This window comes from Cervus canadensis, chromosome 7 (genome assembly GCF_019320065.1).
Source record: "Cervus canadensis isolate Bull #8, Minnesota chromosome 7, ASM1932006v1, whole genome shotgun sequence".
Taxonomy (NCBI): domain Eukaryota; kingdom Metazoa; phylum Chordata; class Mammalia; order Artiodactyla; family Cervidae; genus Cervus; species Cervus canadensis.
In genome coordinates, this window is record NC_057392.1 from 52,139,739 (window position 1) to 52,152,491 (window position 12,753).

At 41.9% G+C, this 12,753-nt stretch overlaps 1 protein-coding gene across 2 annotated transcripts in view; it reads right to left on the bottom strand.

Moving 5' to 3' along the window:
- CCDC50 (coiled-coil domain containing 50) overlaps positions 1 to 11,625 on the bottom strand; it is a 75,748-nt gene extending 64,123 nt beyond the window's left edge. The window contains exon 1 of one of the 2 annotated variants that reach the window (XM_043473418.1): positions 11,019 to 11,625. In XM_043473418.1, the coding sequence (XP_043329353.1) occupies positions 11,019 to 11,067 (49 nt within the window). In that variant the 5' untranslated portion in view covers positions 11,068 to 11,625. The remainder of the gene's footprint in view (positions 1 to 11,018) is intronic. The other variant, XM_043473416.1, reaches the window with a different exon arrangement.
- Between the last annotated feature and the right edge of the window lie 1,128 nt (positions 11,626 to 12,753).

The following is a 12,753-nucleotide window of genomic DNA, read 5'->3' on the forward strand; positions in this document are numbered from 1 at the left end:
GACAGTATGTAGACAAATGAGCAAAGTTATGATCCAATAAAACTTCAGACACAGAAATTTGAATTTCATATCATTTTTACCTGTCACAAAACATTCTTCTTCCTCTTTTTCTTCAATCATTTAAAAATGTAAAGGCTATATTCAGCTCCACTGTATAAAAACAAGCAGTGGGTAGTTGGACTGGCCCACAGGCCATAGTTTGCAAACTTCTATCCTAGAGGAACAAATTTCAATTACTAAAAGGAAAAAAAATGCTGCCATTCTTTAACCCCGATAAAGGTAATGAGTTGCTACTGAAAAAACTTAAAAAATTAAAGTAGTGTAGGATGCATCCCTGCATTACAGTGGCCACAGTATTTGTAGTCAGTATATTCCAAACGTCCATCGTAAGCCCAATGTATAATCTGGGTATAAAAGACTACAGTTTCCCAGGACCATCTCCAAGAGATTCAGCTGGTATCAAGTAGAGCAGGAATGTGCTCACAGCAAAGCTCCTAACATTGCACCAAGGTTCAAAGACCACTGATATTTATAAAATGTTTATCTGATAAGAGGGTTGAATTCAAATACATAAAGAGTTCTCAAAGCTCAATAACAAGAAAACAGTCTGATGTTTTTTAAAAGGCAAACTTTAGAACACACACTTCAACAAATGATCCAAGAATAGGAAAGAAGCACAAGAGTCTCCAATGATTAGTCATCACAGAAATGCAAATTAAAGCCACCTGAGCTAGTATTACTCTGTTAAAATTCAGATCACAGCTACAAAACAACAGAACCAGAATTTAAACCCTTAAGAAAATCGCTAAAAATTTTTAAAAATATATCTTGACAGTGTAAAGTACAGAAAAGGGTGTAGAGCAATTGGAGCTCACATACACTGTTTGCGGGAATGCAAAACGGTACGGCTACTTTGAAAAACAGTTTGGTAGTTTCTTATAAAGCTAAACATATATTCACCATACAACCCAGCAATCCTACCCCAGGTTCTAACCCAGGGCTTCCCTGGTAGCTCAGCTGGGAAAGAATCCGCCTGCAATGCAAGAGATCCAAGTTTGTTTCCTGGGTCAGGAAGATCCCCCGGAGAAGGGACAGAGTACCCACTCCAGTGTTCTTGGGCTTCTCTGGTGCCTCGGTCGGTAGACAATCAGCCTGCAATGCGGGAGACCGAGGCTCAGTCCCTGGATTGGCAAGATCCCCTGGAGGAGGGCATGGCAATCTACTCCAGTATTCTTGCCTGGAGAATCCCCATGGACAGAGGAACCTGGCGGGCTGCAGTCCAGGGGGTCGCAAGGAGTCTTACATGACTGAGCGACTAAGCACAGGTGCTAACCCAAGAGAAGTGAAAACACAATCACTCACACACACAAAAAATTATATGCAAATGTTCATAGAGACTATTTATAACCACCAAAAGCAAAAACACCTCAATATTCATCAACCAGTGAATGGATAAGCAAATGTGGTACAGTCATTCACTGCAATTCAGCAATGAAAAGGAACAAAATTACTGATATACACATGGTATTAGATGTATTATGCTAAGTGAAAGAAGTCAAACACAAAAAGCTATTTATTGCGTGATCCTATTTATATGTCATTTTTGTAAAGGCAAAAGTATAGGGCCAGAAAACAAATCAGTGGTTGGTTGGGGTGGGAAGGAAGGGGTAGAACAATTTGGGGGTTATGCAATTGTTCTATATCTTGACTGCTGCAGTGGTTACAAGACCAAACACCTGTCAAACTCAGAACTGCACATTAAGAAGAATTTTTACTGTACACTGAATTACACATCAATGAACCTGGTTAAAAAGAAAAAAACACTGATATATAAGCCAGACTGGTTTTACACTGGCTCTGGTTTATTAGAAAGTTTTCAGTGCTTTTATGTCAGTGTATGGTTACCAATATCATATGAAGACCTACATATCTTAATGTGTGCATTTGTTTTAATGAAATAATGACATACTAAAAAAAAAAAAAAAAACACTTCTTTTGAGTATGTGTGTTTGTGGTATCCTTTTAAATATACTCAGTCAGTCAGTTCAGTCACTCAGTCGTGTCCAACTCTTTGCGCCCCATGGACTGCAGCACGCCAGGCTTCCCTGCCCATAACCAACTTCCGGAGCTTATTCAAACTCATGTCCATCAAGTCGGTGATGCCACCCAACCATCTCATCCTGTCATCCCCTTTCCCTCCCATCTTCAATCCTTCCCACCATCAAGGTCTTTGCCAATGAGTCAGTTCTTCACATCAGGTGGCCAAAGAACTGGAGCTTCAGCTTCAACATCTCTCCTTCCAATCAACACCCAGAACTGATTTCCTTTAGGATGGACTGGTTGGATCTCCTTGCAGTCCAAGGGACTCTCAAGAGTCTTCTCCAACACCATGGCTCAGAAGCGTCAATACTTCAGCGTTCAGCTTTCTTTAGAGTCCAACTCTCACAGCCATACATGACCACTGGAAAAACCAGAGCTCTGACTATATGAACTTTTGTTGGGAAAGTAATGTCTCTGCTTTTTAATATGTTGTCTAGGTCGGTCATAACTTTTCTTCCAAGGAGCAAGCATCTTTTAATTTCATGGCTGCAGTCACCATCTGTAGTGATTTGGGAGCCCCCCAAAAATAAAGTCTGTTACTGCTTCCATTGTTTCCCCATCTATTTGCCATGAAGTGAAGGGACCAGATGCCATGATCTTAGCTTTCTGAATGCTGAGTTTTAAGCCAACTTGTTCACTCTCCTCTTTCACCTTCATCAAGAGGTTCTTTAGTTCTTCTTCACTTTCTGCAATCAGGGTGGTGTCACCCACAGGTCTGACGTTTTTGATATTTCTCCTGGAAATCGTGATTCCAGCCTGTGCTTCATCCAGGCCAGCATTTCTCATGATGAACTCTGCATATAAGTTAAATAAGCAGGGTGACAATATACAGCCTTGACATACTCCTTTCCTGATTTGGAACCAGCCTGTTTTTCCATGTCCAGTTCTAACTGTTGCTTCTTGACCTGCACACAGATTTCTCAAGAGGCAGGTCAGGTGGTCTGATATTCCCATCTCTTGAAGAATTTTCCAGAGTTTGTTGTGATCCACACAGTCAAAGGCTTTGGCATAGTCAATAAAGCAGATGATTTTCTGGAACTCTTGCTTTTTCGATGATCCAATGGATGTTGGCAATTTGATCTCTGGTTCCTCTGCCTTTTCTAAATCCAGCTTGAACATCTGGAAGTTCACGGTTCACATAATGTTAAAGCCTGGTTTGGACAATTTTGAGCATTACTTTGCTAGCATGTGAGATGAGTGCAATTGTGCGGTAGTTTGAACATTCTTTGGCATTACCTTTCTTTGGGATTGGAATGAAAACTGACCTTTTCCAGTCCTGTGGCCACTGCTGAGTTTTCCAAATTTGCTGGCATACTGAGTGCAGCACTTTCACAGCATCATCTTTCAGGATTTGAAATAGCTCAACTGGAATCCCATCACCTCCACTAGCTTTGTTCGTAATGATGCTTCCTAAGGCCCACTTGACTTCACGTTCCACGATGTCTGGCTCTAGGTGAGTGATCACATCATCGTGGTTATCTGGGTCATGAAGATCTTTTTTATATAGTTCTTCTATGTATTCTTGCCACCTCTTCTTAATATCTTCTGCTTCTGTTAGATGCACACCATTTCTGTCCTTTATTGTGCCCATCTTTGCATGAAATATTCCCTTGGAATCTCTGATTTTCTTGAAAAGATCTCTAGTCTTTCCCATTCTATTCTTTTCCTCTATATCTTTACACTGATCACTGAGGAAGGCTTTCTTATCTCTCCTTGCTAGTCTTTGGAACTCTGCATTCAAATGGGTATAGCTTTCCTTTTCTCCTTTGCCTTTCACATCTTTTCTTTTCTCAGCTATTTGTAAGGCCTACTCAGACAACCATTTTGCCTTTTTGCATTTGTTTTTCTTGGGGATGGTCCTGATCACTGCTTCTTGTACAATGTCATGAACCTCCATGTATAGCTCTTCAGGCACTCTATCAGATCTCATCCCTTGAATCTATATGTCACTTCCACTGTATAATCATAAGGGATTTTATTTAGGTCATACCTGAATAGTCGAGTGGTTTTCCCTACTTTCTTCAATTTAAGTCTGGCAATAATTTGGCAATAAGGAGTTCATGATCTGAGCCACAGTCAGCTCCCGATCTTGTTTTTGCTGACTGTACAGAGCTTCTCCATGTTTGGCTGCAAAGAATATAATCAATGGGTTGACCAAAAAGTTTGTTTGGGTTTTCTGTACCAGCTCACTGAAAAACTCTTCTGTTTTGGCCAACACAATGGTATCTGGGCTTCCCTGGTAGCTCAATCCATAAAGAATCCGCCTGCAATGTGGGAGACCTGGGTTTGATCCCTGGATTGGAAAGATCCCCTGGAGAAGGGTAGGGCAACCCACCCCAGTATTCTTGCCTGGAGAATCCCCATGGACAGAGGAGCCTGGTGGGCTACACTCCATGGGGTCACAAAGAGTCGGACACAACTGAGCGACTAAGCACAGCACATAAACAGCACAACTGTATCTAGGAATTCTTGTACTGATTTCTAAATTCAAACATCTGGGAATAAACAGTCTATATAACTGTAAGGTATATAAGGCCAATTATCCTTTGTAGTTCTTATTTGGGATCTAGGGCATCCTAATTTTACGTTTTGAAGCACAGGACACTTTTAAATAGGTCATCAGCTAGAAGCATTAATCCAACAATCCTCCCAGTGGCTACATCTGAAATTGCAAACATAGCTGTGACAAGGTTTATTTTTTTCCCCCTATAGTTCAGTTAGTAACTATAGTATAGTTCAGTTTTCCCCCTATAGTAGTTAATTGTAAAATACACTCCTTTACTTAAAAAACTGGGATTTCAACAATGGTTTACTTAAGTCTTGTGGTATCACACTGTTTTTTGTTACTGAGGCAACAATTCACTTATCTCAATCAAAACTCTACATCTCTGAAAAGAACTGAGGAAAGATCATGGCCCACAGCTTTATTTCCACAATATGTTTAATCATCTTAAAATATCTAAGCCTCTAAACATTAGCCCCTTCAGGCTGAGTGTACCAGAGAGGAAATGCATCTTCTATGCAGGAAAAACCACCGAGGCAGGAATATGACCTCCTGTACTTCATGCAGCAATTCATTTGCTGAATCAAAACAAAAACCGGAAGGAAAAAAAAGCTTTTAATTAAAAAATAAAATAAAATCTAGGTCAACTTTTTAACATTCATATCAAACACTATCCCTAGAACAACTTGAGAAAAAGCTCTGAAATTGTTTTGCCATTCATTATTTTTATACCATTGTTTTTCTCCGGTGGATCTAGCGGTAAAGAATCCGCCTGCCAATGCAGGAGACACAAGAGACGCAGGTTTGATTCCTGGGTCAGGAAGATTTCCTGAAGAAGAAAATAGCAACACACTCCAGTATTCTTGCCTGGGAGAGTCCATGGACAGGGGAGCCTGGCAGGCTACAGTCTATGGGGCCACAAAGAGAAGGGTACAACTGAGTGACTGAGCGCGCACACACACACATTAAGGAAATATATCAGGAGTGATTCTTTTTTATCTAGAGAATAATTGAAAAGAGAGAAGAACAGAAAAAGGGAACAAAAGAAGAGAGACGTAGGGAGGAGATGGGAAAGGAAGGGGAAGGTGAAAAAGGAGAGAGGAGGGAAGACTGAGCTGTGGAATACTCAATTCTAAACTTTTCTAAATTTAGGCCCCATGTGGCAATTTTCAGATATGTTCAGTCTAAGGGGTTTACTACAACTCACTTCCCCATCCTGGCTCTCAGATTTTCATCTGGAAAATCTGGTGGAGCAGTGGTTTCTAATAGTTTCCCACAAGGGAGAAGTTGTCCTTTATGTACTTGTCAGTTATTAAAAAAAAAAGGCATCTCCTGAATAACTAACATAATCTTTATTTTACAAATAGCAGCTATTTCAGTTTTTTAAAATCACTGATTTATTTAAGAAGGTACTACATACCTGCATATAGCAATGTGAGAGGCATTCTGGGTAGAATTTCAAGAGTTCTTTACAACAACTCCTTCAACTACTCCTTGAACTCTACAGGACTGCCTTTCTAGCACAGTCAAGATCACACCATGAACCACAGGGCACTTTTTACTGTGAAACTACCCTCACACAATATGTGTGACACACATAAATTTCTAAAAAATATGTATATAAGGTTCTTTTCAGCTTCCAAATTATGTGATACTGCTGTGCATTTTACCTCAGGAGGGTAAAAAAATTAAACCTATTACTCAAAAAAAAAAAAAAATTCAAATCACCAAACAGCATTTTAGAAATGTTTTTACTAAAATTTTATTCTTAAAAATGCTTTCTTTCAAAGTCAGAGGGAAGAGCGTGCAATGACCTTTTTTTTTTTTTTTTTTACATTCTATGTTATCCATAAATTTGTATGGATTCCATTTATAAGACATATCTATGGAAAAAAACACTAGAAAAAATACATAAAACATTTTCATAAATGTAATAGTGGCACTAAGATACATGATGTCCAGGTTAAAAGGCATTATTTCTGTCCTCTAAGAGCTTATGCCCTGAGAAGGAACAGGAAATTATGCCAGAGTTAGGATTTCTAAACTAACAGAGAGCATCCAGGAGTCATGATTTATTCATTCACTCATTCACATATTTCCTGACTCTTTGCCAGCTATGTGAAAGATCTGAAGCCAGACCAAGGTAAAGAAAAACAAGACACATACCTAAGTCAAGATTTAGCAGTGGTCTCATTAAAAACAACAACCACCTGCTACCCCCCAAAAAACTTATGGAATTCTGAGGAAAAGAGAAACTGAGTTTGGCCGAGAGCCAGAAAATGGACCTCTTAGAGAACTCCATCACATTATATGTCTTGTGGGCATGCCACATGCTTTAGATCTCTGGGACTACTTGATTACCTTACTGTAACAGACATAATTTTGTAACTTGCTGTTTAAAGTTCTGGACTTATGTCATTATTTTAATTTACCCTCATCTTGCCACTATGCTATTCTGGACCTAAAGTGAATCAGCGCTTTCTAGGCATATTTCGGAAAATGCATTAACTTTGATCCTTAAAGAAAAAGGATTTGCATCAGAGTAGCTAGCTACCTTCATTTCAAGAAATGTCTCTACCACAAGCGCACAGGTGCTCATCAGATGCTAATCGTGAGTAAACTAACTTTGGAGATGTTGGAACTTCCCATTTGAAGGACAGTAAAAATACATAATACATAATAAATTCCCTTACTGCTGAGAGGAAAGAGGAAAGAAGGTTGGCCTAGTAAATGAGAGGATTGTAGATTATATATTACGTGTTCAATGTTTAAAAGTGGGAAAACGCTAATGACTAAAAAACTGCAAAGGAGTTAATAAACTTTAAAGAGTCTAGAAATGACTTTGATTCATAGTCTACATCTCTCAGACCAAAATCTTAAGATAATGTGAAAACTTTGCTAAATATGGGAAAGAGCAAGATTAGCAGTGAGCAATTAAAACTAAGTAGAGCTATGGGAGCGGCTTCCCCAGTGTCTCTGCAGCAAAGAATCCGCTTGCCAAAGCCGGAGACACAGGAGACATGGGTCTGATCCCTGGGACAGGAAGACCCCCTGGACGATGAAATGACAATCCACTCCAATATTCTTGCCTGGAAAATCCCATGAACAGAGGAGTCTGGAAGGCTACAGTCCTTGGGTGTCACAAAGAATCAGACACACAGAGATGGGAATCAGACTGGAGAGAGCAAAAAGTGGGGCATCTGGATTGTGGTTTCAGAAGAAAATTCAGCAAAGAAGCTAAAACTGACCAAAACTCTAAGTTAGTTAACTAATGAAAGTGCTCTTTCTTTTTTCTTAAAGGGAAAAAAAGCTTTGATCTAAACTAAAAAAAAAATTGAAATATTGTTGGAACCTTTTTCTATTGGAGAATACTTTTGTCTAGCATTCACAAATTGCATGATGCATTTGATATATACATCTAGTGATATAAAAAAATGGTTGAGAATTATTTCAAATCTTGTAGTGGAGAACCTCAAATGTTTCCGAAGAAATAAAGCATTATCTCTAAACAATGGCAATAGTATTTCCATTACAAAAAGTATGCAGATGTTCCAAAAAAACGCTTTTAAACCCAGAAACAATGATGTGTGTTAAAATTCATCTTAGACTTAATTCTTGACTTAATTCTTTTCACTACAAATGATCTCAAACACATCTCTGTCTCCTGTTTTAAGAGAGATTTCCCAAAGTAAAAATACTGCAGTAGTTATTTTTTCAAAGGTTTGTCCAAATGATGAGGATCTTTGACCATCTTAAAACTAAGCAAGTAATAGAATTTAACCTAGAAGAAAAAGTTTTCAAATATTCCCCTTCCCTAAAGTCAGCTGCTACCATGACCTCTGTTGAGATGTCCACAAAAAAGTCCCAGGGCGCCCAGTCCCTTCCTAAAGAAAAGGGCAGTGGGAAGGGGCAGACATCCACTGCATTGTTCTTCTCTGTCTCTACTGGAATCTGCCCAATGATTCCAAATTGTAATTGTATATAAAGGTTTCCATTAATAAGATAAGCAGAGAGTTTTTAAAACTGGAGTTTAAAAATCTGTGCCAGAATATTAAGCAAGCTATTACTAAACTTCCTATTCAAACTGAGTTGGAGTTTCAGTATTAAGAACAGTCTAAATGTTTGTGTATGTTTTACCCAATCATGGTCACCAACTTTATTTTCTTTAATTAGGGTCCAAAAAAATCATTAGGGAGCAACCAGACTATAATCAAGAGTTATATTAGAGAAAGATACACTTTATTAGATGTGAATACGTCCCAGAACAAAAACCACACCACCATTAGGACATTCCTAGTACAGTGTATCATTTCCTTTGATGATCTTTGAACCAGAAAAATCAGATGCTCACAAAAACAATGATCATCTCAACAATTTCTGACCACCTTCAAAGTAAATCAATATATGTAATTCTAACTTAATGAAACAACCACATAAATTCCCATACCACTTTACTGTATTATATAAACTGGACTGCCTCACACCAAGTTGTGCAAAACGAAAACCAATCCAAATGAGTTAAACTCCAGAGTTTAGCAATGGAAAAATCTTGCATTTATAGATGTAAAGTGTTTGTTGAAACCCTTGAGAAAGAATATTCTAGAATAAACCATTCATGTCTTGGTTAGAAACCAGAAGACCTAAGAGTAATATAAATGCATACAGAGAAAGAAAGTGAGTTTCAAGTTCGTTTCAGGTCACTAACATGCAGAGAGAGCAAGGTAAATTCCTAGCACTACACGACTATGAGCTGCGCTAAGTTGTGTCTGACTCTGCAACCCCGTGGACCGTAGGCCACGAGGCTCCTCTGTCCACGGGGATTCTCCAGGCAAGACTACTGAAGTGAGTTGCCATGCCCTCCTCCAGATCTTCCCAACTCAGGGATCAAACCCAGGTCTCCCACACTGCAGGCAGATTCTTTACCGACTGAGCCACCAGGGAAGCCCTAGTTTACAAACTGAGGTTGTGCCTGAACTCCAATTCTCATCCTACTCATTATATATACAAGGATCACTTTTTCTCTCGAGACATCCAAAACACACACACACAACTTCATACCACAAAGGTTAAAGACAATCTCTAAGACTAGGACTTTCACAGTGCAAATTTGCCTTTCCCACCACTCAAGCTGCAGACTCGACAGGGCAAAGGAAAAATCATTTACATACGAATGCGAGGACCTTTACCAAAACCAGGATAGGAACTCAAGGGTTGGAAAACACCACTTGCTAAATAATCTCCAGCCTAAAAAACTCTAACATCCTTTAGGAACAACAGGACAGGCCCTGACATTAAAAATTAAAAATTTTTAATTTTAAGCATTAAAAATTCTACACAAAACCAGCGACAGTCTCCTGGTGTTTGAAACTCTGGGGCCTAAAGCAGTCAAGCTTTCTTTGGATCCTGGGTTGAGTCCTAGCAGCCACAAGACCCTATGAGTCAAATCAGGTTGGCAATCAAACACACAGTTCCAAGAAATCAAAGATCCTTTTCAATTCTACCTTCCCAGGACAAGAATCAGCTGAAACAAATGACATCCACTACAATCTCTGCAAGCCCGGATAGCACTCTGGGACTTCTATGCTTCCCAGGGACAAATAACAGCCTAAGATTACTAAAGATTATCGCAATCCAGCACCCAAGAGCTCAGTTTTAAAAAAAAAAAAAAAGGTCTAGGATGAAAACACGAGGCAAAAAGTCAATGGGCTTCTTGCTAGAAGTCAAGCCAGACCAGTAGTAATCAAGCTCTTACTCTTTCTGGACATCAGTATAGGAAGCTAGCAAAAATCAAGATCACAATGAGTCCCCTGCTCCCCCTGGCTTACTGCTTTTTGTGAGAAAATGCTTATTTATAAGCAGCTTCCCATCTGGCTGCTCGCGCTGGGCAGTGCCCAGACTAAACTTTTAAACCTGGAAGAAGGTGGGAAAGTCAGCCAGCCAGACGCTGCGCTAGGAAACGTAGACAGAAGGAGGGAAAGAGTCAAGTTTCAAAACAAAGGTTCCACAAGGAACTGCACGTCAACCACTCCCCACTTCCTAGCCTTCAAGCCAGCTAGGCTGGGCCTGAATTTTTAAGAAGACAAATAAGTCAGAGGCACCCAGCTCTGGAGCTTTCACTAACGGCACGGTTATTCCCGAGAACCTTTGCACAACCACTTGATGAGAGTGGTGTTGCCCTCTCCCCCAATCTCCCGACGCTGGAGACAAACTGGGGCTCAGAACTTAGGTGACTTGCCCAAGGTCCCACAGCAGAACCGGAATTCAATTTCTTCCAGGCCAGGGCGGGCCGGCACCCGGTGGGCACCAGGCGAAGGCCGCGGGGGCCGCCGAGACTAGGAAGGCCCTCCTCCCTCGGGAGGGACCCGGCGCTGGGAGCCGGAGGGGCCCGGCGCGCGCTCCACGGCCCGGCCCCTACCTTCCTTGACTCCCGGCAGCTTGGACTGGTCGATGGTGACTTCAGCCATGTTGGCCTGGGGTCCGGGCAGCACTTCGCCTCCGGCTTCCCGGCCGCCGCCTGCACAGAGCACGGCCCGGCGCGCAGCAGCAGCAGCGCCCGACGCGGCGCAAAGTCCAGCCGGCAGCGCTCGGGCCCGGAGGGCGGGGCGGGCCGCCGGGCGAGGGCTGGCGACAAAGGCGGCGGGAGACCGACCCGGGCGCCGCAGGCTGCGCCGCCGCAGCCACCTGCTCCCGCGCCCCCGGCCCTGATCAATACCAAATACCCGGAGCCCGGAAATGGACCCGGGCCGGCCAGTACGGAGGGAGAGAGGAGACAGAAAGGCGGGCGGGCGGGCCTGGGTGGGGAGGGGGAGGGGAGCTGCAGGTCTGTAACCGCAATTCAGTGGCTGGCGAGCGCAGATCTGCTCCTGCGGCCGCCTCCCTGCTGTCTCCTTTGTGCCGAGTGACGCGCCCGAGGCTAGGGCCCCCGCCCCTGCGCCCTGCCTCCCTCCCAAGGGAGGGTCGCGGCTGTCTGCGGGGGCCTTGTGTCCTGAAGGCCTCGGCTAAAAGGCCGCACGGATCCCCCACAACAGTCGTTACTGTCGCCGGTGTAGTCCCCATTCTTGGGCTCTTTCCACGGGATGCTTCCTGTGTGCCTGGCTCTCTGGGATTAGAGGAAAGATGATGTTTGGGCATTAAAAACTCTCTACTACAATGTACAGAACTAGAGCAGCTGATCAGAAACTAGGCCAGTTAAGAGACTGTTCACAACCAGTTGAGGGAACTGAGTCATTCATTCATCAAAAATGCATGAACGTCTCCCGAGTGCGATGTTAGATACTGTGGGTGATAACGTGCGTCAGACATCTCCCTCTTCTGGCATGTCACACATTGGTCTATAATTGTGACATTTTTCTTTCCCCGAAATAGCATCTCCTGGCAACAGAATTCTCCCTCCGTTTGGGAAGTCCTCTTCGGGAGAAGCCTCCTCTCCCAAGCTTGTGCAATCAAAGAACCTCTCCACCATCAACACGCTTCCTCCCTCACCTACACACATTCATCTAAGGATGGGTGTGTGACCAAGGCAAGTCAAGCAGAATACTTCTCTGGGGTTATTATATAAAGAAGGACAGATAAGCATTGTTTCTTGTGAGGAGCGTTGACTCTTAATAGAGAATGAGACCAAACTGAAGACAGAAGTAAAGGTAAGAAGACAGTAGAGATGAAGAGGGTGTGTTCTGGTGTTACCATAGTAGCAAACCAGCTGGTCCTTGAGATCCCACTGCTCTGGATTCTGGTATTTACCTCCAGCATCTTCTCAATTTAGGCTAGCACATTTTACTACCTTAAACTAGTAAAAGTTGATATTCTGTCACTCAACAGCTCAAAGAGTAACTGTATGAGAGGCCGCATGGAGGAGGGTTTATTGGGACTTGGCATTCATTGACTAAGATTGGCAAAAAATTGAGAGGATTTTCTAAGCCAGAGGGTGGCAAACCCTGGCCCACTGGATTTGAATGGCTGCTTTTTATGTGTTTAAATGATTACATTTAAGTGCTTATAGAAATACAACATAATATTTTTAATCTTGCCTCTTTGTACTCAAATTATAAAATATTTACTATTGGACCATTTTCGGAAAAGGTTAGCCAACCCTATTACTAGGCAGAAAGAACACCCAGTAAATTAAGTGTGTGAATAGAAAGAAATATTAG